We start from the raw sequence: 24,458 nt of genomic DNA on the forward strand, positions 1-24,458 counted from the left end.
TATTCTATGTTTTGAATATATTCATATTAATCTGATCCAGTTCACATACTGTAACATGTATCAGTGAAATAATGAGATTGTTAATATGATCCAGTGTTACATGGATTCTCTAAAGAAGTTCTAACAAAAATGTTCAGATCATTAACATTGTAGTTATTGTTCTGCCTCTCCTGGAGGGCTTTTCAGTTTGGCCACTAGGTGGCGACCGCGCTATAGCATTACACCTTATTCCAGAAGAAGACAGTACAAGCAAAAAAACTGTTTCATGTTCAGACCACAAATGGTTACTTTAAAACATATTTCCTGAAAAGAAATGGGAAAATTCACGTCTGTGAGTTTATAAAGATATTCATTTAGTCAGAAATGTATGTTTGGGTCGACCAGGCATTAGCATTAGCCGTCCTATGGGAAATTCCAATAAACGGTGGCATCAAGCTAACAGATTTTTAACTTTGTGTCCTAAATTGATTTATGTTTTTATGAATCAATTATTGATCTGTCAAGCTTAAATTGATTAAAATCGATTGTATCAACCCAGCCCCAATCAAAACTGTACGACTGGTTAGCTCCAGTACTGCTCACTACTTTTGTTGCACCGCTAATGTTATGTTAGGGTTGAAAGGGGCTGTAGGGGAGAGAGTATAAACAAAGGGATGACTGGAAGTCAGGGCAGGCTCCCTCCACTCACTGTAATTTTCTGATGAACACCTACCGCTCTGCAGAAACTATGTTTTAGAAAACGACAGATGTTTAGATTTTTGCTAAAAATGGCATAATTATAAATAAATTACCAATGCTGACCAAAAGCTAATTCAGTAATGGCCTTGAAGTGAGTTCTTAAACTATGGCGATCCAGAAATCAAACCCTGAGGATCTCCAAGTATCATCCAATAAAAGCATTAAAGGCCCACTCTGGTTATCTTTTATCTATTGTAGCAGTGGTCCTTAATTTATGATTATAACACAGTCTGGGTTAATACTCAATTCTGATTGGCTGCAGCCGTAGAAATAAATATATGAACTGTCCATGGCCGCTTCAGTGAGCGGATAAAAAAAGTGATAATGGACATAGATTTGTTGGTGGACGCCTCCTGTTCTCCAGTGAACCAGCGACGCCGCCATATTGATGAGGTAGACTTTAGCTAGGCTACATCCACAGCTAGCTGCAGTCACAGAGAAGAAACTCTACCATGCCTTTTGTTTGTGCGGCCCTCGGATGCAACAACATGCGCTCTATTGAGAGCAGGTCACGTGGAATTACCATTCACAAGTAAGTTGTAACTATATTTAGGGGCATTTAGAAGTCTGTGTAATCATGACCATGTGATGCTAACAAAGAAATGCTAACAGCAGAAACGGTTCCTCCCTCCTGTTATCTTTTGCAGTATTTTTAAATCTTTTTTTATGATTTCCAAGGTTTCCCAGTGATTTGGAATTACAGAGGAGATGGGAAGCTGCAGTAGGAAGGAAGGGTTTTGTTGCGTCAAAGTTCTCCAGGCTCTGCAGTGAGCACTTCAGGCCAGAGGATCTCGACAAGACAGGGCAGACTGTCCGGCTGAGAGAGGGTGTCATCCCGTCGGTCTTCAACTTTCCTTCACATCTCAAATGGGTTTGTGAATTTTACTTTTTGTGATAATCAGAGAGGTGTATGATCCACATAGGAAATAAACAGGTTTCTACTGTTTGTTCCTTCTATATATTTAAAAATGATATACATGCTCAGTGGAAGCTACTGGGTCCCTAAGAGGACATCAAAATAAAAATAAAAAGAAATAGTTTCTTGTGTGCACCAAGTAGTAAGTAGTGTATACCAGATAGTAGGTGTGCACGAGTTATCTACGGAGCCCCTAAAGCAGGGGTATTCAAATCCAGGCCTCGAGGGCCGGTGTCCTACGTGTTTTCCAACCAACCTTCCATTGAAGCTCCTTATTGGCTAAACNNNNGTAATTAATGTGCACAAGATAGTAACTCGTGTGTACCATACAGTAATGGGTAGGGATCCGTTACTATTGGAGCACCTGAAAGGACATCAAAGTAAAAAGAAAAAAATAAACAATTTGTTGTGTGCTCCAAATAGTGGTGCACACCAGATAACATCTGGATTGTACAATACTCTAATGGTACATGCCCGTTACCTATGGAGCCTCTAAGAGACATCAAAGTGAAACACAAATGCTTATTTTTTCATGCACACCAGATAGTAACTGTTGCACACTAGATAGCAACTGGTGTGTACCATTCAGTAATGGGTATGGACCCAATACCTACAATCCCCTTAGGGGATGTCAGGGGGGAAAAAAAGTTCTAGTTTTGTGCGCACCAGATGTGTGTAGCATACAGTAATGGGTATGCACCCGTTACCTAGGGAGCCCCTAAAGGAACATCAAAGTTAAATAAAGAAATATACTCGTTTCATGCACACCAGATAGTAACTGGTGCGTACCATACAGTAACGGATATTTACCTTCAGCTACGGAGTTCCTAAAGTTACATCAAATTAAAAAATAAAAAGACAAGTTTTGTGCACACTAGATAATAATTGGTGCCTATTATACACTAATGGGTACGCACACGTTATCTACAGGACTCATAATTAGACATTTAAGTAAAAAAAAAAAAAAATAGTGTCCCATGTGCACCAGATAGTAATTGGTGCACACTACATAGCAACTGATGTGTACCATACAGTAATGGGTACACACCTGTTGCCTACAAAGTCCATAAAGAGACATAAAGTAAAAAAAATACTAGTTTTTAGTAGTAACAAGTGCGTACTATCCAGTAATGGGTATGCAACCGTTACCTACGGAGCCCCTGAAAGGAGATTGAAGTAAAAAAAAAAAAAAAATAGTTTCTCGTGTGCACCAAGTAGTAACTGGTGTTTGGAAGACATTTGAAGAATTGCCTTTTCATTTCATTCAAGAGACAAGTAATGCAGGTACATTTTGAAAATCATAAAGTGTTTTCCAATTTTGACATTTATTTTGAATTTTGAGTGACAAATGCTTCCATAATAACCACATCAAAGCAATCATTTAAAGTAACTTAATCCTTTTTTAAGGAACTAAGTAGAGTGAAATCCTACCAATTGTTTATAATAATATTTTAGTTTGTACATGTTTGGTATTTTGTGTTTTATGAAATATTTACAACCCAAACTTTAATTTCTCAAACCATCAGGATCATGAGGTAACAGATACCACAGACTTTATTTCTTTTTTTGCTTTTGTTAATATTTTTTTCAATCCAGTCAATCACTTTTACATCTGTCAAACGTAGAACAAATTTGGATTGTTTTTTAACAATATAATAAGAGATTAAAAAAGCATAAGTTAAATGTTTTACATTGAAGTTTAGAAGTATAATATTTGAAACAAAGCTAATATGTATTGCAAACTACTGTTAAAAGTTTATAACTACCAACATGCTCAAAAAAAAAAAATCCTCAAGTCGTTTATTCCTCTTGTTTATTTGAGTATTTTGCATTGTTGTCTCATTTTTAAGAAAACCATTCATAAATAAAATATTTCCAATATTTAGCTGAGTTTTTGTATTTTTTAATAATACAAGACTTCGTGTCACATAAGTCCTTGCTTCTTTTGAACATGTGGAAAAATACATAACAATCTTAAAACAATCCAATGTTTTTGTTTTTCCCAAAAAATAATCTCAACCGTAAAATATGTTTAAGACACTATTTTTCTTCATTACTGTTGAAGATCAAAACATTGGAGAAGTAAAATATAAATATAAGAAAAATAACACAATCAACTGAACAAAAAATAAATAAACTGCTAAAGTGGTAATATTACAATTAGCCCTGAAGATTTATAAATGTTGAAACTTTTTTTAAGTCTTTTTTTTTAAGAAGAAGATGGTAATCTTTGAAAACCTCTGAAGTTTTATTTTCATTAAGAAAAGTTCAAGCTATAACTTTTGTGAAATGTAGCCATGAATTAAAACTTTCTTATAAAAAAGAAAGAATCATTATCAGCAAAAACAGAATTGGTGATGAATTTGTGGATGTTTTTTTTCCAGAATTTCTGAGTAATGTCATAAAACCAAAAGAAACAAGAGCCCATTTCAGGTTGTTTTTGGCATAAAATACAACTTGTGTTTAAATCAGCTTTAACTTTAGATAATTAATGTTTGACAGAAATAAAATGTGTATCAGTTTGACTGAAATCTCTTTTACTTTGTTAAAGATAATTTCTTTTCATCCAATGTTGGGTACAAAATTGGCAACAAAAAAGAAAGTTAAGGTAACCTGCATTAGAAAACATAAAATGTGCAATTAAGTTCCAAATAGATTAATTGAATGTTCCTTAATCCAGATTTAGAAGATTAAGGAGTCTTATTAAGTTTGACCACTATAAAAAATAATGCTTTTTGGTGTTTTTAAATTCATTAAAAACCTAAATTTCATTGAAACAGTGACAAAGACAAAAAAAGGCGTTCAATTTAATTAAATTCCATGAAAAACTTCCTGTTTTATTTACTTATTTTAATTTTAATATTTTTTTCTTCTTTATTTCTTTCTGTTCTTCCCATCTGAGTTTCATTTTTTTGTGTAATACATTAAAGTTTTAATACAAAAATTAAAAAAAAGAGAAACTTCCGGTCTAAAACTGTGATAAATTCTCCTTTCTGTGATTGGCTAATGAGATCCACAAATCAAAACTCGACTCTAACAGACTGACATCTTCTTTGGCCAATCAGAGCACATGTTGAGTTTCTGCTTCTACTGTGCCGGAAGTAGAGTATTGCGCTTCCGGTAAGCGCAGCTCACGGATCTTTTTGCCGCCTTGTCGCTGTCAGAGAACCGTTCGGCGGCCGTAGGAGCCCGGTGTACCGGCGAAAAGGACAGTTTGATCCAGAATTTTCTTACGCTCGTGCGGTTTTCGACTGAAATTGGGCGCCAGAACTTTTCTAGGATAATTGCGCCTCAACATTTGTTTAAATTCCGTTTTTGATCGTTTAGCTGATATTTATTGCCGAATTAATTTACTTAATTTTGTGTTTAATAAACTATATTGTTTTTTCATGACCTACTTAAGTATATATATATAAATGTTAAAGTATAATTTTTTTTTTTAGCTTAAATGATGCTATTTTGACACGTCTTGTGATGCAGAATTGTTGACAGAACTTCTTTTTTCTGCTTGCTTTACTTTTTTCAACTAAAAAGCAGAAATAATCTACTAAAGCAGAGCATGTTTGAGTATTAAAGGGATGTAAGGAGGCTTTTGTGAGGATGGCCTCTTGCTGTGTAGCTTATGGATGTGGTAAAACTGCTGAAGATGGAGTGACGCTCTTCAAGTTCCCCAAAGATCCAGACGAGTTTCGCAAGTGGGAGAAGCAGGTCCAGAGGACCCGGGCTAAGTGGTCAGCAACCCCAAACTCTCACCTTTGCAGCGATCATTTTGGAAGGGAATACTTCGAGGGCCGACCCCCCTCAGGTGCTCTGAAGCTGAGGCCAGGAGCGGCTCCTACGGTGTTTCTCCGGCCGCTCTGCTCCTCCTGCAAGGGAGAAGGCTGCAGGAAGTGTCTGCATGCAGGCAGACAGAGACGCTCCACAGCTGAAGCGGCAGAACACAAGTTTTCTGTGGGTAGTTTATGATGTGCAGCAAGACAGGAGAACCGTCTCTTCGGTTTATTCATGTTTTTTGTTCTTTCAATAGGATGGAAATGATGAGGAGGCACAACTCGAGGAAGAGGATGCTGACGGTGGGAGTGCTGGACACCTGGAGCCTGCTGGAGCACCGCAACAATCAAGTGAGGCACAAAGATTGAGAATGGAGAAGGGGAAACGCCATGAATCGATAATAAGATAAGTTGATTTCCATGTTTTACAGTCACCTGTGAAATGTGTGGGAAGACAGGGAATTTCCTCACGTTCTATTCAAAGACCAAACGTTTCTGCAGCAACTCCTGCTCGCGCTCCTACTCATCAAACTCCAAGAAGACGACCATTCTGGCGCGTCTGCAGGTCAGAAAAAGCACATTCATCACAGCACGACACAAATCTTTACATTAAAGGCGTCTTTGAGTCGGAGGCTAAAGCTGTTAAACATCACCTGAACTGAATAGATTAAACGTGGTGCTCCTAATCTTAACACAATTTAATGTAAATATCTGGACAGTCTCCCAATAATCTAAATGGAAAGCCCGACGTTTAGAGCAGATCCTCCCTTTGTAGTCTCTGAACTCTGCAGTCTATTTACCGATCAGATTGGTTGTTTACAATTATTAGTTTTTATTACAAATTTAACGTGAAGTTTTTAAAAAATATAAATGGTAAGATGTATTCACAAATTTGGGATTCCTCTTGGAATAAATCCTTGTAACATTTTATATAAGTTATTTGGAGGTAAATCTGTTAACGTTTTTCACTGTGTGTACATGTTTGATTATCTAGACACTTTAGGTCTTTGTTATAGAAAAAGTAAAGACAAATTTTGTTGTTTTTGCTACCAAAAGTTACAAAATTTGCCACTCAGAATTTATGTTTTTCTGGTTTATTGAAAAATGATTTTGTAATAAAAGGAAAAAGAGGAATCAACAAAAAATGAGGTGGGATTGTACTAAAAAATCAAGCACAAAAACTTAAAGTCAAATTATTAGAGCGAATTGTAAAGTAGTAAAAAGAGTTAAGTATCGTGTGGATTTGTTCCTGAAAATTGGGAATTAAATCACTTTCCTGGGAGTTTCATTTTCTTTTGTGTTTTTTCTCATCAATAATTTTCAAGGCTGGACTAAACTTACATTACCCTTTAAAATAGATTTTACTGCCTTAACAGAAATTAAAAAAAAGGTAAAAATCAATTTTGCTTTGCTTCAAATACAATCTACTGAGTTTTAAACCTCAAATCAAACTCGTCACTCCTGCAGTTCTGGTCATCGTGGTGAAAGTTTACATTGTTGCTTATGATAAAATTTGTCATTAATAAATGTAGTCTGTTCCAAAAATGAGGAAACTAAACTATTAGAGCTTGAAAACTTGAATTTTACCCCCCAAAAATGAGAATTAAAATGTTTAATTGAAGAAAATAATAAATCTATGTATTTTGAGAAAACTGTGAGTGTATTCAAACAATAATGTTGACAGTATTTCTAAGGGTTCGCTTTTGTTTTAATCATGACTGTTTAGAAAAAAATATAACTTTATTAATATCACATGGAGATATTTATTTATGTATTTATTGTCAGCACTGTGGGACGGAATACCCACTTATAGCAACGAGGCGCAGCTCCTAATGTGTCCACACGGGGGCAGTGTCGCATAAAGTAGTTTACAGGGTTACCAAACAAACGTAGAAGAAGAAGAAGTAGGAGGACCGCGCTGAGCTTGAAATGTAAATAATCCCCCCGGTGGCCACAGACTCCTCCAGTTTTCCGTCCGCGGTGTTTAAACAAACACTTTAAATGGTTCGCACGTGCTGCGTGGATTCGTGCCTCGCGGACAAAACCCCGAACGTCAACCTCCATCGGTTCCCCACCGCCGACCCGGAGCGGCGGCGCCAATGGCTGCTGGCTCTGGACATGGACGCGGACACCCCCGTCCACATCCTGGGGAAGCTCCTCGTGTGTCGGAAGCATTTCCTCATGGACGATTATTACGACTCCTTCGTGCACCTGGGCAGCCGGGGTCGGGTCCTCAAACCAGGCGCGGTTCCGACCCAGTTTCTGCCCCCGCGGACCTCCGAGGAGGGGCAGGTGTCCGCAGGGGATCAGCTCGTGAGTGGGACAGAGAGAGAGAGAAACTCGGTTTCAAGATATTAAGTTGATATTAAATAATATAAATGTGATGATCAATAATAGAATCACTTTTATTGAAAAATTAAATATTTGTTGAAAATCATTTTGTTCATTGAAAAAATAAAGAAAGCAAGCAGAAATGTAGAAAAGTTAATTAAAATGGATCAAATTATGTTTGTTATTCACTGTTAAATGTAGTAAAATGAGAAAAAAAATTAAAATGTGCAAAAATAATAAAAATGATTAAATAAATTAGAAACGGTTGATTGTTAAATTCCACATGAGATTATACGACGTCAACATATCAGAACAAAAACATAACATATTATTATTTTATTAAGTTTGGATTCCTGAATATTTTATGGATTTGTTATATTTTTAATTAATATATTTTACTTTTTTTGGCTAATAGATTTTAACGTTTTTTTTGTGTGTGTGTTGATATTTTGCACATAAAAAAATAATTAAATGGATGTTAAAATAAATAAATGTTACTTTAAAAATATGCATATGCATAATTTCACTTTTAACTTCTACTGAATAGTTTTAAATTCAGGATTTATTGGATTAAAATTACAAAAAATATTCCTTAAGAGTATAAAAATAAACACTTAAGCTCACAGTTTCACATTCAGGACACTGATATGAATCATTCAAAACAAATGAAGCACATTTTGCTTAAAGATCTCTGTGATCATTATTAATATTAGTAGTAGTAATCAAAATGCTGCTAAAATGTGACATAATGCAAACGTAGGTCCTTGACTGGAAACAGAAACTGGATGAAAGTAAAGCACAAGTTTTCTGGCGACGGTTCAGAACCCAACATGGATTCTGTTGTGATTTAACACAGAAACTTGAGAGGAAACGAAGAATTCTGGAAGGCAGAAATGTGGACTGTTTGGGTTTAATGTTTGTGTCTTTCAGGGCAGATCAACAAAAAAAGCCGGTGTGCTGAATAAAGTCAACAAACCAGACGGTAATGTGTATTTTTGAACTGTAAACTCGTGAAAATGTTTCAAAATGAATAATTTATTGCTAAAATATCTCTATGTTTTAGTTGCACATTACTGAAAATGGATGAAAAAACACAACATTCTGCACTTTTTGTTAAAATAAAACAATGAAGTTCCTTTTGTTTTTGTCCTAAAAATGTTCCTTGAATTAAGATTAAATTTATTTATCTAACTCTGGATGTTTCTTCAGATTTTAATATAGTTTAAGTCATAACTCAGCACATTTTTAAAGAAAGCTCCAACATTCTCACCTGAGAGGCTCGTCCGTCTCACCTGTGCGTCCTGCAGGGCTTGTCATCTTCGACTGGGGCTCCTACCTGGAGAAAGAAACGTCTCTGGCTGCGTCCGTCTCCTGCTTTGAACACGTGAGTCCCGACCGATCGACTTCTGTACCAAAAAGTCCTTCAAAGTGAATTTATGCTCTTCAGAAATTGAAGAGATTCTACGCAGTTTCTGGAGAATCAGACGTGAGCAGAAACTGATCTCAGTTTAGGAGTTGTTAGAATTCAAAGATGAGACATTTCTTTTCAACTTCTCATTTATCAAATAGTGTAGATTTATTCCTAAAATGTTCTCGTGTGTTGTTTTCTAAACACTTGAATTCTTTAAGTAAATAATAAAGAGGATAAACGAACATGTTGGGGATTTATCTCTGATCAGAATCAAGTTAAGAAGAGATAGAATAAAAGTTCATAGAGAAACGTCTCAGGAATCGGCTTTAGACGCTGATCCTGTTCTGGACGTCATGCTGCGTTTTATTTATGTGTCAGAGTTAAATAGTAAATGTGAAATGAGTGATCCACGCCGTCTGGAATCGATCGTTTCATTGGAGTCGCATCAGAATCTACAAAATTATCAGTGTCGATTTACAAACAAAAAACACATTTTTTCTTAAATTATTAGTCGTAAATTTACGAGAAAAAGTCACAACTGTTAAATCACAGGAATAAAGGAGCCTATTTATGACTTTAAAAATCATAGGCTAAAGTTATGACTTTATATCTTGTAAATTTATGAGGGAAAAAAGTCATAAATTAACGAAAAAAGCACCAAAGTTCTGTTTATCAGAGCCGTGCTCAAAGAGGAACGACGTCTTGTGAAGATTTATTTCTTGATTGGTTGAAAAAAACAAATAAATTCTGAATCTTTTAGTGACTCAAAATCAAATTATTATCAGTTTAGCCGCTTTCCGAGGTTTGGTGTCTGTAAAAGAAGGAGCTCAGAGATACACACTAGCAGGACCGCCACTTTATTCTTAACATTCACACAAGTCCTTCTGTCATGTAACTGTCATGAGCACAAAGAAGAGGAATGAAAACGGTCTGTTACATTACAACAAGAATGCTAAAAACTAAAAAAATTCAGACAAAGGGAGAACACAGAGGCGAGTTTGTTTTTCATGGAGTAAAAAAAAAATATCTACCAGGATATCGGTGGATTCATCGACTGCAGAGATCCTGTGATCCGCCATCAATGAAAAAACACAGATAAACCGTAAAACAAACAAAGAAACTTCCAAACATTTGTAACATTATCAATATTACCAATATTACCTGTTCGAATCCAAGACAGTTTGATCAAACCGAGTTTAGTTGATCTGCTGCACATCACGTTCACATGCTGAACTGTAGGATCACTTTGACTTTAAATCTTGTAATATTCTTTTTTTAAAGGCAAAACGGGGAGAAAAAAATGTGTATCTATAACAATAAATAAATAAAGGTAACATTTTTACTTTTCAAATTTTTTTAATGCTCTGTCGTAAGTAAGAAATAAATTAAATATTTTCAGTTTTACAGTTTTAAACTCAAAAGTAGACATTGTAAACTTGAAGAAAATATCAAAAATAAAAAATACATTTTTTTTTAAAGAAAAGAAAAGTAAAAAAAAAAGGAAATTAAACCTATAACTGCAACCAAATTAAAAAAAACAGTTAATCAGTAATAGTTGCTGTTTTTTTTATATATTGTATTCTTTTGTTTCTTCTTCGCTGTCAATTCTCTCAATTTACAGTTTTAATTTAGACTTTTCCTTTTTGGAGTTAATCCTAAGTCAATAGGGGGCGGAGCTTTGAGCTCATTGGCTACAGGACATGATTGACATCAGATGATGAGTTTTACGCTGATGACATTTCCGTTCCAGAACAGCGGCTGTTGTTGGCGCCGCCTGTGTCCTCCCTCTGATGTGGCGTTCAATAATTCTCTCCTCACATCAGAAGCGGAACGACTGACATGTCAATCATGTCCCAGCAGCCAATGAGAACGAAGCTCCGCCCCCATGTAAAATTAGGGTCAAATCTGAAAACAAAAATTCTGAATTGAAACTGTAAATTAAGACAAAGTAAAGAGACGTACATAACAGCAGCTGTTACTAATAACTTTTTCATTAATTTGGTTTTTTTTGTCAGATTTACATTTAAATTATAGATATATTTTAAATTTACTTTTTTTTTCCTCCAAATTTTCAATTTTTCTTTCAAGTTTTCTTTCAAATTTAAAGCTGTTTCCATTTCTTTTTTCAAATTTGCAATCCGGTTTTATTCACTTTAATCTGATCCTGATGCGACTTCATTCGCCTTCGTCAGCTGAGCTAAAATCCTTCACATCTTTAAGAATCAGAACAATTCAAAGATCACATAATCTGGTTGAGTTTTGACCTCTAATCCACAAACATGTTGCAATATTTTCCTATCTGAATATATTAATTTAGTGTCTTTTTGATGATGTTTCTGTGTTTTAAATAAAGTTTTATAGAAAAGTTTTTTAATCTCCTCTGCAGGCTCCTCTGTACAACATCTGGGACTCCATCACTGTGGGGATGAAGGTGGAGGTCCTGAACACAAACGCAGTCCTCCCCAGTAAAGTTTACTGGATCGCTACAGTCATCCAGGTAGCAGGTGAGCGCTGGGTTTCATCACGTCTGGTGTCGGACTTCCTGGTTCTGAGTAGAGCTGCCACAAACGATTGATGTAAAACAAACATCTTAACCATCATTTACTTTAAAATAACTAAAAACTAGATATATAGCATTACCTGTGATAATGCTAGAGTGAATGCTTTTGCTGAAAGTAGTTGCTGAAGATGCTGAATCTTTTTGCTGAAAATGGTGACACAATTTACTTTAATTGCTGAACGGATTTACTGAAAATACAAAAGCTATTTGCAAAATGTTACATTTGTTAAACGGCTGGAAATTTCGTTAAAGAACTATGAAAGAGCGCTGAAGTTAACCTAAATTTCTGAAAATTTTGTAGTAAATTGCTTTAAAACCCCTAAAACATATTTAGTGTGTGTTTAAATATTAGGTAAACTCCAAATTAGCCACAAAAACCTCAGTAGATGCCAAATTAGCCACAAAAGCTAACAGGCTGCTTAAATTCCAGCTAAACTCCAAAATAGCCTAACTTTCCTGAGTAAACCAAATTTGTCAAAAACGTTAGCATGTTGCTAAAATAGAAGCTAAACTCTAAATTAGCTCCAAAAAAACCTCAGTAGAAAACTAGCCAAAAACTTTAGCATGTTGCTAAAATAGAAGCTAAACTCTAAATTAGCCTAAAAGAACTTCAGTAGAAAACTAATTAGCCGAAAATGTTAGCATGCTGCTAAAATAAATTGAAACTCCAAATTAGCCCCCAAAAAAACCTCAGTAGAAAAATTAGCCAAAAACGTTAGCGTGTTGCTAAAATAGAAGTTAAACTCTAAATTAGCACAAAAAACCCAGTAGATAACAACCAAAAAAAACCTTAGCATGTTAATAAAAAAATTAGGCAAACTCAACACTCCATATAATGCAAAGTAATGATAATCGACTATTAAATTAGTCGTGGACTATTTAATAGTCGATTAGTCGTCGATTAGTCGACCAGTCGTGCAGCTCTGGTTCTGAGGACTGCTTCTCTGCAGGATACAAAGCTCTGCTCCGGTACGAAGGCTTCGAGTACGACAGCAGCCGCGACTTCTGGTGCAGTCTGGTTTCAGGCGAGATGAACCCCATTGGCTGGTGCGCCATGACGAGTAAACTGCTGGTGCCTCCACAAGGTGAGGTGAAGCCCCGCCCCCTGAAGGTGGGTGGAGCTTCGGAGAGCTGACGGTTTGTGTGCAGATGTGCAGAACATCCCAGACTGGAAGGAGTACCTGATGAAGAAGCTGGTGGGGGGCGTGACTTTGCCGGTTAACTTCTACTTGAAGGTGAGTCTGACGTGGTAGGAGGCGGGGTTTCATGACCTCTGACCTCCTCCTCCTCCTCCTCTCCTCCAGCTGGCGGAGAGCATAAAGATCCCCTTCAGGGTGGGCCTGCGGGTGGAGGTGGTGGATCCCAAACACGTGAGCCGGACGCGGCTGGCCGCCATAGACTCCATCATCGGGGGCCGCCTGCGGCTGGTGTACGCCGACCAGAGCGACAGCCCGGGGAACACGGCCGACTTCTGGTGCCACATGTGGAGTCCTCTGGTCCATCCCATCGGCTGGTCCAAGAAAATCGGTCACGCAGTCAGAACTGCAGGTAACAAACTCTGTTTCTGGAGGAAGGTTTGTTTAGGAAGACGGCCAGACTCCTCCCCCCTGGCGTTCCAAACAGGAAGTACTTTCAAAATCCCAGAGACTTCTATAGTTACGGGATGAAGTGTGTCTGATATCAGAGCTTTATTTACTGGGAAAGATCAGAAGAAAATCAAAGTGCTGAACGAGTTTTTCTGCAGCAGGCGGCGTGGAAACCTTCAGTGGCGTGAAGAACCACGCCGACGCCACGTTCACGCTTTTCAAAAAGGTAAAACCGCATTAGTTCACTTTGACGCTTTAAATCTAAAACTAATTTCTGAATCGGGTCCGACTGCAGCCCAGAATGGTCTACATGGGAGAAGGGTTCTTCGAGGAAGGGATGAAGCTGGAGGCCATCGACCCGCTGAACCTGGGGAACATCTGCGTGGCGACCGTCCACAAGGTGAGACGGGCGTTCGGCTGTGAGAGGACGTTCGCTTCCCGCGCTCATCCCGCCGCCTCTGCAGGTGCTGTTTGACGGCTACATCATGGTCGGCATCGACGGCATCGCGTCCAGCAGCGGCTCCGACTGGTTCTGTTACCACGCCTCCTCGCACGCCGTCCTGCCCATCAACTACTGCAGGAAGAACCAGATTCCTCTGACCGTCCCTCCAGGTAAAACTCATCGTTTATCACTGTTTGAAATCTTTTTCATTAAACATCAGGTTGAGACTCCTAGTTTTTTATGTCGTAAAATCATAAAAGTTCTGAAGCAAACTTTTTTTTTTAATATTTTATTTGATATTAATATATATTTTTTGAAGTACAGACTTTTAAAACATATATTATATTATTTTAAGTCTTTACTTTTTTTAAACAAACTTTTGAAAAATTCGTATGTTTTATTTTATATTTTATATTTTTTTAAAATTGTATTTATTTATTCACTCTTTAAAATAACTTTAAAAGCAATATATATTTTTTTATATATTTTTTAAGCAAACTTTTTTTTTCATTTTTTTATATTTTATTTTATATTTTATACAAACTTTTAAAAATATATTTTAATTGTTTTTTTTATTTTTTGTAAAACAAACTTTTTAAATATTTTATCTTATTTTATATATTTTTTAAACCAACTTTTAGAAAAAAAAAACATTTTATTTTATATTAAAACAATTTTTTAAACAATTTTTTAAAATTTTATTGCTTATTTTTAAACAAACTTTTTTTAAATATAGATGTTATAACAAAAAATCCATATATTTATTTGATATTTTCTTTTTTTTCTTAAACAAACTTTTTTCTTAGTTTTGTATATTTTACTTTATATTAAAACACTTTCCTTGAAACAAAGGCGGGATGTCTGTGGGTCAACCTGGTGTTTGTGGACGGATCGAGACACTCTGTCCCAGATGTGGATTCAGGTCTGGGCGGGCCGGTCTAAAACATCAATACCTTCGTCCAGCCCTACCTGGACCCCCTGTGTGGGTCATAGATGCTTTCTTGTGGTACCACTGGAGTGACGACACTCAAAAAAATCATCAAAAGATCAGCCAGAAAATCTGAGGATGGAGAAGTTTTCTTACTGGAGGCGTTTTGCTGATCACTGATTATTTCCACTTGTCGTCTGTTCCAACATGAAACTGTCTGTGCTGCTTCCTGATTGGTCAGTTTGATTACACAGAAGGGAGACTGACCTGGAGGAACATTTAATATTTTCTTGAACAGTGTATATCTATTGATGTTTTCTCTTTCTCTACATTCAGAGAACCCCAATGTCAGACTCTTACCATCTTGTTTTCCTGCAGGTTACGACCGTCAGACCTTCACCTGGGAGAAATACCTGGAAGAAACCGGATCCACGGCTGCTCCTACACGACTCTTCAACACGGTAAGTCAGGAAGACAAACCGACTCCCCGAGGAGTCCCTCGGCTGATCCACGCTCCTCCTCTCCAGGACTATCCCGGCCACGGCTTCTCCCCCAATGTGAAGCTGGAGGCGGTGGACCTGATGGAGCCGCGGCTGGTGTGCGTGGCCACGGTGAAGCGCTGCGTGGGCCGCCTGCTGCTCATCCACTTCGACGGCTGGGACGACGAGTTCGACCAGTGGATCGACCACCAGTCCCCGGACATCTACCCCGTGGGCTGGTGCGAGCTGGTGGGATACCAGCTGCAGCCGCCCCCCGAGCCCGGCAAGAATGGTAGCTGAACCGCGGCGGGTTCAGAGAGACGCTGAAGTGATTCGTGTTAAAACATCTGCTTGTTTTTCCAGTGGATTTAGGTGAAAATCTGGTGGCACGGAACAAGCGAACCAAGCCGTTCGTGTTCGGGAAGAAGAGTACGTTTGGTTCAGAGATTTGTCAGGATTTTTGTTTTTACTCCACTGATGGAAACGATTTGTCTTTGTAGAGAAGAGAGGGACGAGGAAGAGGCTGTCGGAGGAAAAATCCACAGAAGAGGAGATGAAAACGGCAGGTGAGACGCCTCCTCCTGAGGCGCCGCTCCTTCAGCCCAAAGCCGAACCCGAGGAGCAGGAGAGTAAGTCAGGGGGACCAAAGTTTGTCTAGTGAGGGTCACAAAACTGTTTTCTTCTCTGATGTGGGGTCGGTTTGTTGGATAACAGAAAAAGTGTAACAATCACAGCCTAAACTTTTACGGTTTTACAGAAAGCCACACATAGTCACTTTTGAATTATTCATTTCTGTAATTATAGAAAATAATAAAAAAATTTAAAAACTAGATATATAGCATTACCTGTGATAATTCTAGTGTAAACGCTATAAGCTGAATGTATCCACTGAAGATGCTGAAATTGATGACTGAAAACGTCGTTTTCAAAATCTAAATTTGTCAAAACAGCTAGCATGTAGCTGAAATATGAGCTAAACTCCAAATAGTGAGAGAGAAAAAAACAGTAAAATGTCTAATTTGACCAAAACAGCCAGCATAAGGCTAAGATATTGGCTAAACTCCAAATTAGCCTAAAAAAACTGAAAAAAGCCTAAATTAGCCAGAAAAACCAAACAGCTAGAATGTGGCTAAAATATTAGCAAAACTCCAAATTAGCATTAAAAAACGGAAAAAAGCCTAAATTAGAAAAAAAAAGACCAACAAGCATGTAGCTAAAATATTAGCTAAACTCCAAATTGGTCTAAAAAACTGAAAAAAGCTTAAATTAGCCAAAACAGCTACCGAGAAGTCAAAATATAAGCTAAAGGCCAAATAAGCCTATCAAAACTGGTAAAATGTGTAATTAGCCAAAACAGCTAACATGTAGCTGAAATATTAGCTAAATTCCAAAAAACCTTAAATCCTTAAAAATCCTTTGTAACTCCCACAACAGTCTAAAAAGCATAACAGAGATGAATATTTTAATAGCTGTGTAAGCTGAATAGCTGAAAGAGCTGAAGAGTTACGGACGTACAAAAAAACGTACGGAAGAAAAATAATAATAAAGAAATAAAGAAAAAGTGAATCACTATTTAACCAATAGTCTCCTCCCATCATAGTTCAGACTGCAGAAGATTGGAGTAAAAAGTCACGTTCTATGTGGTTCTCGATGGTGTGTGGGGGGTCGGGTCAAATGTGGAGGTGGGCCTGATCCGGCCCGCGGGCCGTCGTTTTGGGGAGTAGGTGAGGGGTGATGGTTCTGTCATCGAGGCGCCTAAACGGAGCCGTTCTCTGTAGTCTTTGCAGTGCAGGTGAAGGTGGAGGAGGTGGAAACTCCCGTCGACGTCCCAAACGATCTCCAGCAAATCTCCCTGAGTGGAGTCAAGAAGGAGGAAGAGGAGAACCCGGAGGAGCTGGAGCGGAGCAGCTGGGAGAGCGCCGATTACCCGACAGTGAAGGAGGCTCAGGTTACAGATGAGGAGGAGCACAGCTTCAGCTGAAGCAGGTTGGAAACCAGAGCAAACAGAACCTCAGAGACTAAAACTGTTGGAAAAGATTCTTCTGTGAACAAAAGTTGGAAACCTTTTTATACACTATTCTGTTGTTAACATTTGGTGACCAATAAAGTTTTTTTTTTGTTTTTTAAAGCTGCTTCTCTGAACAAAGTTTCCTTTATTAAATTACATTTTTTCAACAATTCTGTATTTTAGAAGCCAAACAAACTGAATTTATGATCAAAATTTTGGCCATTTTTCTAGAGTTATTTCTAAAAATTAATGTTTTTGAGACGGACGCCCTCAAACGTCCTGACGTGCATCAGCATCATAAAACTACATCTAAAACAAACTTATTTTAACATAATGTTTTAACATTTTATTGAATGAAAGAGAGAATATAGCATTTATTTGTATTTTTTGGACAAAATCAATGTTTTATTTTAGTAAATGAGGCTGAAGATGAGCGTCGATCAGCCGGCTGAAAGGCAAAGCAGAGGAACAGAAGTTGGGGGCGGAGCCAAACGGAGCTGTCTACCATTATCCAACAATCAGGAACCTGATCTTTATTTTATTTTAGGATACGGACCCACATTAAGTTTCTAGAACGACAAGCAATAAGGGTGCTGTTTTAAAATGAAGGAAATTGTCTGGTTCACCCTGAAAGTCCCGCCCACCGACATCGCAGGACGCGAGCAGTGCAGAGAGGCCACGCCCCCACACGTGACCAGATTCCAGCTGAAGTCCAGCCAGATCAAACCTAATTTATGAGGAAAAAAGAGACTAATTAACAGTTAAAGTAGTCGATTTGCTGTTACTAATCGACCAATTCAAATATTGATTTTTCAGTCGACTAGTCATGACAAGTCAACCATTTCAATAGTTGATTAGTTATGATCAATCAGCTACGGTAATTTAGAAGTTGATTGGTCAATTAGTTGCGAAAAATCAACCAACTAAGCTGTTGATTAGTCGATTAGTTGCAACTAGTCAATTAATTTTATAGTTGATTAGTCATGACTTATCGTCTATTGTATAAACAGAAACAAAAACAAGGAAAGAAAGTGTGAATTTCGTCTGGAATTTCTGGGGTATTTTCATTCAAAAACATGTTGATCAGTTTGTTGACAAATTTTATTCTTGTTGTTTTTATAAAATTACACATAAAACTTTCATTCTATGTTGTAAAAACTGTTAGTTGCACATTTCTGGGGAAAAATGAATCACTTTTTTCCAGACGGAATCTTCCATTTTTGGAGGATTTGTATGTGTAGTGTGTAAATACAACATGTAAAAATGACAAAATAAAGGAAGTGTCACAATTTAGAGGTTATGCTGAATAATCTGATGCCAAATGAGCAAGCAGGTCGTCTTTCAAATCAAAAGTACAGAAGTTAATTCCTTTTCAGTCGTTAATGTGATAACAGCTGATTCTGACGCAGGTTAAAACATGAAAATGTTTGGTAAATCATGGAGCATAAAAGCTGGAGCTCCAGCGTTAAAGTGTTAGTTAGCATGTTAGCATTTTTCTGATTATTTCTGAAGAAAATTAAGCTCAAAATAGCATTTCTGAGTATTTCTTTATTCAAATTATTGTGAATCAGAAGCAGACAAAAAACATAATTTGAAAAAGATCGTATTTGTGATTTCATAAGCTCCGCCCCCTTTTGTAGACAAATAGATAAATAAACGTCTTTGTTTTATAAACATTTTTTTTCTGGATGGCTCAGAGTTTCCAGTAATACATGAAAGTCAAAGGTCACAACTTGGAGGTGATTTTTAATGAACTCCTGCCGCTCTGCAGAAGCTATGTCCTAGAAAATGACAGATTTTTTTAAATTTTGGCTCAATCATTAGGAGACGATGACTTCATTATAACGACGTAAAAACCGTCAGATCAAATATTTCGTGTTTCTCCTCAGAGTTCAGATGAACCTCAAGCGTGGCGTTTCTTCGTGGCTCCCGGTTTTCTGATCGGACTCTTGCGTCTCTTGGTTTTGGTTCTGTTCCTCGGCATCGCGGGCTCCGTCTTGTTGGGGGGGTTGGGGAGCGTCTCTCCTCCGGGACAGGCCTTGAACACGGGGACGTCCTGCACCCGCTGACCCCTCAGCTCTGGAGGGTTGCCGCAGGAGGCCCGCACTTTCAGGTTGACCTTCTCGATCCACCTGAAGAAGGGGAGCAGACACCAGAGCAGTGAAGTCCTGGACCTTCACAGCTTCAGAACCGGATCAGAACTCCTCCGTCTTACATGCGGAGCGGCAGCAGGGGGCAGTCACACATCAGAGGATTGTCAGCCAGGTTGATGACCTCCAGAGATCTGAGCGGGTGGAGGTCCGGGACCTCCTCCAGCTGGTTCCCCTCCAAAAACAGACTTCTCAACCCGGATCCCACTCCTGCCAGGGAGTCCTGGGACATCTAGAGGGAACCGGATCAGATCAGATGAGAACCCCCCCCCATGAAAGAAGCTGCAGCCCACTCACCCTCTCCAGACCCATGTGGTCCAGGTACAGCTCCTTCAGCGAGTTCCCCAGCGCCGAGAAGGCGTTAGGCCCCACCCACCGAATGGGGTTCCCCGACAGCTGGAGGTCCCTGATGCTCCCGGCGCGGCTCAGCGCCTCGGCGGGAACCTCCTTCAGCTTGTTCCCGCCCAGGTGGAGCGTATCCAGATCCCGCGCCTCATCCAGAGCCCCCGGCGCCACGCGCTCGACGGCGTTCCCGGTCAGGTAAAGGGCTCTGAGAGACTCCGCCCCCGCCATGACCCCCGGCTCCAGCGTGGTGATGCTGTTGTTCTCCAGGTGAAGAGCCAGCAGGCTGGGCAGCAGCTTGAAGGCTCCTCTGGGGAAATGGGTGAAGTGGTTCCGGTCCAGGTGGAGGTACGTCAGCTGAGGAAGACCTTCGGATGAAGAGAACGCAAAGGTGTGAAGCCTGAACAAAGACGGCGTCCTTCAAACTCATTCCACCTTTGAAGGCGTCGGAGCTGAGAGAGCTGAGCTGGTTCTGGGACAGGTACAGGTAGATCAGCCCCTTCATGCCGGCGAAGGCCCCTCCCTCCACCTCCACGATCTTGCAGCGCTGAAGGTGCAGAGACACCACCTGGCCGAGAGCCGGGAAGCTGTTGGCTGGGATGTAGTGGAAGTGGTTCCCGCTCAGGTCAAGGAGGCGCGTGGAGGAGGAGAAGCCTCGAGGGAGTTTGGTGTGACCGCGGTTCTCACAGGACGAGTGATGCGTGTCCTGCAGACACAACCGGAGATGATCTTTACGTTGATGATTTAATGTTTTTCTTTCATTAGATCACATGTCAAAGTCGAGGTAATTCTATCCGGCCCTCCAGATCATTTTATTTTATTGTCATTAATGGTCTGAGGTTTTAACATATATTGATACAAAGCAAATATGCATTTATAGATAAAGTCATTATTGATCCACATGTATTGATCAGTTAATTGTGGATTTCTTCAATCAAAGCAAACTTTTTCTTCATCATCTGGACAAAAACCAGCGATCACAGGTACATTTTCCCTCTGGATCACTAAACATGACGTTTAGCAGACAAACCGCTTTCCTTCTTTAGCAAGAAGCAGCCTCTGTAGCTGTTGCCATGACAACAGTGCTTATCAAATTGTCCGCCTCTTGTGGAAGTCGATTTAAATGCCAAAAATAATTGTTTTAATATTGTTATTCTGTCCCATCCCATGATAATTTCTAAACTTTCGCTGGATATTCCCAACACACGTTTTGATTTCATTAGTGAATTTTGAAATATTTTAATGAGACCCGTAAGGGATTTTGGCTCCTATTCGCTTCTCACGCTGTGATGTCATCAGTTTTTTTTAATATTATTATGTTGTTAAAATATTAGATAAACTCCAAATTAACATAAAAAAACCTCAGTAAATGCCAAATTAGCCAAAAAAAATTTGGCGCTTCGCTTAAATACTAACTAAACTTGAAAATGGCCTAAAATTCAGAGTCGGTAAACTAAATTAGTCAAAAAAATTAGCTTGTTAAAATAGAAGCTAAACTCTAAATTAGCCTAAAAAACCCCATTTGGTTACAAATCAGCCAAAAACGTTGAAATGTTACTAAAACAGAAGCTAAACCCTAAATTTGCCTATAAAAACCTGAGTAGATTACAGATTAGCCAAGAACAGTTAGCACATTGTTCAAATACTAGCTAAACTCCAAAATAGCCTAAAATTCTTCAGTAAACTAAATAAATCAAAAACGTTAGCATGACGCTAAAATATTAGTTAAACTCCAATTCTTTTGAAAATGACTACAAAAGGTTAAAAACAGCCCATGGATATATTTAAAGACTGCTGAATTAAAAAGTTTTAAGAATTAAGTCATAATTCCAGATCAGGATTATGTGGATTATGTGGGTTATGTGGCGTGAGGTCGTCTCACCTCACAGACGCAGTTGGCTGGACACTTGATCTTGTTCTCCGGCGCCTCCGTGGTCCGCGGCGAGATCCTAGTGGCCTCCTCAAACTCCGCCTTCAGCATGGCCTCCTGGCTCTGGCAGCGCAGCTGGGCGGGGCTAACGGCCTCCAGACTCTCACCTGAGAGGTGAGCCGGCCCTCCACACACCCCCACCAGCTTCACCTTCCGGCGAATCGCCCACTCCCTGCAGGACGGTCACAAACGGTTTCACCGCTGAGGAGACGCGTCAGTCCCGTACAGGTGGGCCGTACCTGAGCGGACGCAGGTAGCAGTTGCAGGAGAGGGGGTTCCCGTCCAGGTGGAGGCGGGAAAGCTTGGGCGAGCCCTCGGAGAACGGCTGGATGAGGCGCAGCTGGTTGTGGCTGATGTCCAGGTGGAGCAGGTTGGGGGATTTGGACACGGCGGTGTTCACCAGGTCCTGCAGGGACATGTGGTCCAGGAAGAGGTGGGTCAGCTTGGACATGGACACCGCCTCCTCTCCCAGGTACGTCATGGGGTTGAAGCTCAAGTCCAGGCGGGTCACCTCCGGCAGTCTGAGAGGACATCCAACATTTACACCACTTTACAGCTTTGAGATCAGAAACCTTAACTTCTAAAGATCCAGACTTTGGTTTGGGGACTTCTAAGTTTAGAAGTCTAACTTTCATCAATCGTGGCTTCAGTAGGAAGGTACTCTGTGAAAATAGTAACTATACTGTACAGGATCAGAAAAAGGATCATCTGCAGGATCGAAGGACAGCTGTAGGATCAGCTGATCATTAAAGTGAAGGATCAGCTGATCATTAAGGTGAAGGATCTGCTTCAGTGACTCAGAGACTCACCTGGTCATGGTTTCCGTGGGGAAAAACTGCAGCTCGTTGTGGTCCAGACTGAGTCTGGTGAGCGTGAAGAGTCCAGCAAAGGCGTCGTTCTCGATGTTGTTCAGAGAGTTGTGACTGAGGCGGAGCCACTTGATGTTCTGCAGTCCCTGAATGGAGGAAGGTTTCTCTCAAACTCTGACAGCATGAAGCAGAGCTGCACGTCTGCGAGCCGCTCGGTTACCTGGAAGGCCATGTTGGGGATGTAGCTCAGCTGGTTGTGTGTGAGGGAGAGGAGGTTCAGGAAGCCCAGCTGGGAGAAGGCTCCTGGCTGGATCTCCTCCAGACGGTTGTGGTCCACCATGAGCTTCTTGAGCGAGGACAGACCGTCAAAAGACTCCTGGAGTCACAAGATACAGGAAGGATTTAGGATTAAAATTAGTGCTGCCACAGAGTTATTCGCAAACTGGATGTAAAACACACATCTTAACCATTTGCTTCAAACTAATTAAAAACTAGATAATGCTAGTGTGAATGCTGTAAGCTAAATCTGAAGCTGAACATGTTAGTCCTGATAGCTGAAGATGATGAAATTGATTGCTAAAAACTCTAAACTTAACAGCTGAATTTGAGAAAGCTAATAGCTGCAGCACTGAATGTGCAAAGACACCATCTGGACACTGATAGCCGGCTAAAATATTAGTTAATTGACAGATAACCCTAAAAAACTGAAAAGTAGCCTTAGCCAAAACAGATAGCATGTAGCGGAAATATTAGCTAACCAAAAATAGTCTAAAAACAAACAAAACAAAAAAAATCTGAATTTAGTCAAAATGGCTTAAGTGTAGCTGAAGTATTAGCTAAACTCTATAGCCTAAAAAATCCTAAATTAGCAAAAAATAGCTGACCGCATTTGGCTGAAATATTAGCGAAACTCCAAAATAGCCACAAAAAAAAAAAACAGAAATTAGCCAAAATAGGTAGCATGAAGCTGAAATATTAGCTGAACTCCAAATAAGCCTAAAATTCCTTAATAAATGCCAAAATAATGCAAAGAGCTATCAGAATGCTTTTATAACTTTCAACTTTACTACACTCTGACTCCATGTAATATAAAGTAACGATTAACCGACTATTAAATTAGCCGTCGACTGTTTTTATAATCGATTCGTTGACTGATTGCCCTGATTAAACTCTAAACATGACCTTTGACCTAACAAGCAGGAATACCTGGTAGAGGATCTCTATGTTGTTGTGAGCCAGATTGAGAAACTCCAGCCGGCCGAGGGCTCGGAAGGCCCCCTCCCTCACCCGGTGGATGTTGGAGCGCTGCAGGGTCAGGTGAGTCAGGTAGGGGGTGTGTTTGAACGCCCCGCTGGGGAGTTCCTGCAGGTCATTTCCTCCTAGATACAGTTTCACGGTGATCTGAAGGAGGAGGAGACATCAGTTATGAAAAGGCTTCAGCTGGAAGGGAAGCAGAGCAGCTGAAGGGTCCAGAACCTCGTCCAGAGTCGGAGGAACCCGGGTCAGGTTCTTGTTGACGCAGGCCACCGTGAGCTGGATCTGGTCGCAGACGCACCTCTGAGGACACTTGGCAGCTCGAGCTGCAGGGATGCAGAGCAGCAGCAGACGGAGCAGGACGGCAGAGGGAGGAGACAACATCTAAGAGGGAGGAGACAAGATCTGAGAGGGAGGAGACAAGATCTGAGAGGGAGGAGACAACATCTGAGAGGGAGGAGACAACATCTGAGAGGGAGGAGAGGACATCTGAGAGGGAGGAGACAACATCTGAGAGGGAGGAGAGGACATCTGAGAGGGAGGAGAGGACATCTGGGAGGGAGGAGACAACATGTGACACTGGACCCACAGAACCAACCTGGTTCTGTTTACAGAGATCCTGATGTTCAGTCTGTGCACAGCTGGACGTGGTTCATGGTCTACAGCTGATTAATTAAGTTACTAACAGCTTTTTCATGGTCAAATCCTAATTAATTAATTAAACAATTAACTGAGAGTTTGCTAGAAATCTATGAACAAATAATTAAGAACTTCGTCATGATCAAATGCAGACAAAGTAATTAA

General features: G+C 39.6%; 2 protein-coding genes across 6 annotated transcripts in view; one reads left to right on the top strand and one right to left on the bottom strand.

The window, feature by feature from the left end:
- Positions 1-1,054: 1,054 nt before the first annotated feature.
- On the top strand, positions 1,055-17,289 carry l3mbtl2 (L3MBTL histone methyl-lysine binding protein 2). Of its 5 annotated transcripts, XM_024285827.2 has the most exons (18): positions 1,055-1,270; positions 1,417-1,609; positions 5,682-5,775; positions 5,856-5,989; positions 8,686-8,737; positions 9,063-9,139; positions 11,553-11,670; positions 12,677-12,811; positions 12,876-12,961; positions 13,031-13,274; positions 13,471-13,538; positions 13,608-13,712; positions 13,777-13,924; positions 15,061-15,143; positions 15,210-15,453; positions 15,525-15,590; positions 15,662-15,790; positions 16,940-17,289. In XM_024285827.2, exons 1-18 carry the CDS (start codon positions 1,191-1,193, stop codon positions 17,140-17,142), a joined length of 2,259 nt encoding a protein of 752 aa, XP_024141595.1. In that variant the 5' UTR covers positions 1,055-1,190; the 3' UTR covers positions 17,143-17,289. The 5 variants fall into 5 exon arrangements, with proteins under 5 accessions (XP_024141595.1, XP_024141594.1, XP_024141593.1 ...); XM_024285826.2 differs by lacking the exons at positions 1,055-1,270; positions 1,417-1,609 and adding an exon at positions 4,775-5,605 and having other exon boundaries at positions 13,474-13,538; XM_024285825.2 differs by lacking the exons at positions 1,055-1,270; positions 1,417-1,609 and adding an exon at positions 4,776-5,605.
- Positions 17,290-18,895: 1,606 nt separating this feature from the next.
- chadlb (chondroadherin-like b) overlaps positions 18,896-24,458 on the bottom strand; it is an 8,547-nt gene continuing 2,984 nt past the window's right edge. Inside the window, exons 2-11 of the mRNA XM_024285832.2 lie at positions 23,877-24,038; positions 23,607-23,801; positions 22,621-22,776; positions 22,401-22,546; positions 21,831-22,112; positions 21,544-21,763; positions 20,097-20,367; positions 19,617-20,029; positions 19,385-19,551; positions 18,896-19,301 (exon numbers count right to left, since the gene is read on the bottom strand). Of these exons, the coding sequence (XP_024141600.2) occupies positions 19,073-19,301; positions 19,385-19,551; positions 19,617-20,029; positions 20,097-20,367; positions 21,544-21,763; positions 21,831-22,112; positions 22,401-22,546; positions 22,621-22,776; positions 23,607-23,801; positions 23,877-24,038 (2,241 nt within the window). The 3' untranslated portion in view covers positions 18,896-19,072. The remainder of the gene's footprint in view (positions 19,302-19,384; positions 19,552-19,616; positions 20,030-20,096; positions 20,368-21,543; positions 21,764-21,830; positions 22,113-22,400; positions 22,547-22,620; positions 22,777-23,606; positions 23,802-23,876; positions 24,039-24,458) is intronic.

Source organism: Oryzias melastigma, linkage group LG19, assembly GCF_002922805.2.
Source record: "Oryzias melastigma strain HK-1 linkage group LG19, ASM292280v2, whole genome shotgun sequence".
Lineage (NCBI taxonomy): Eukaryota > Metazoa > Chordata > Actinopteri > Beloniformes > Adrianichthyidae > Oryzias > Oryzias melastigma.

Excerpts from the sequence above, each read along its gene's own strand:
- l3mbtl2 (XM_024285825.2), top strand. The coding sequence starts at position 5,255 with ATGGCCTCTTGCTGTGTAGCTTATGGATGTGGTAAAACTGCTGAAGAT. Across the intron at positions 11,671-12,676 it reads TACAGTCATCCAGGTAGCAG|GATACAAAGCTCTGCTCCGG; the intron begins GTGAGCGCTGGG and ends GCTTCTCTGCAG. Across the intron at positions 15,144-15,209 it reads CTACACGACTCTTCAACACG|GACTATCCCGGCCACGGCTT; the intron begins GTAAGTCAGGAA and ends CCTCCTCTCCAG.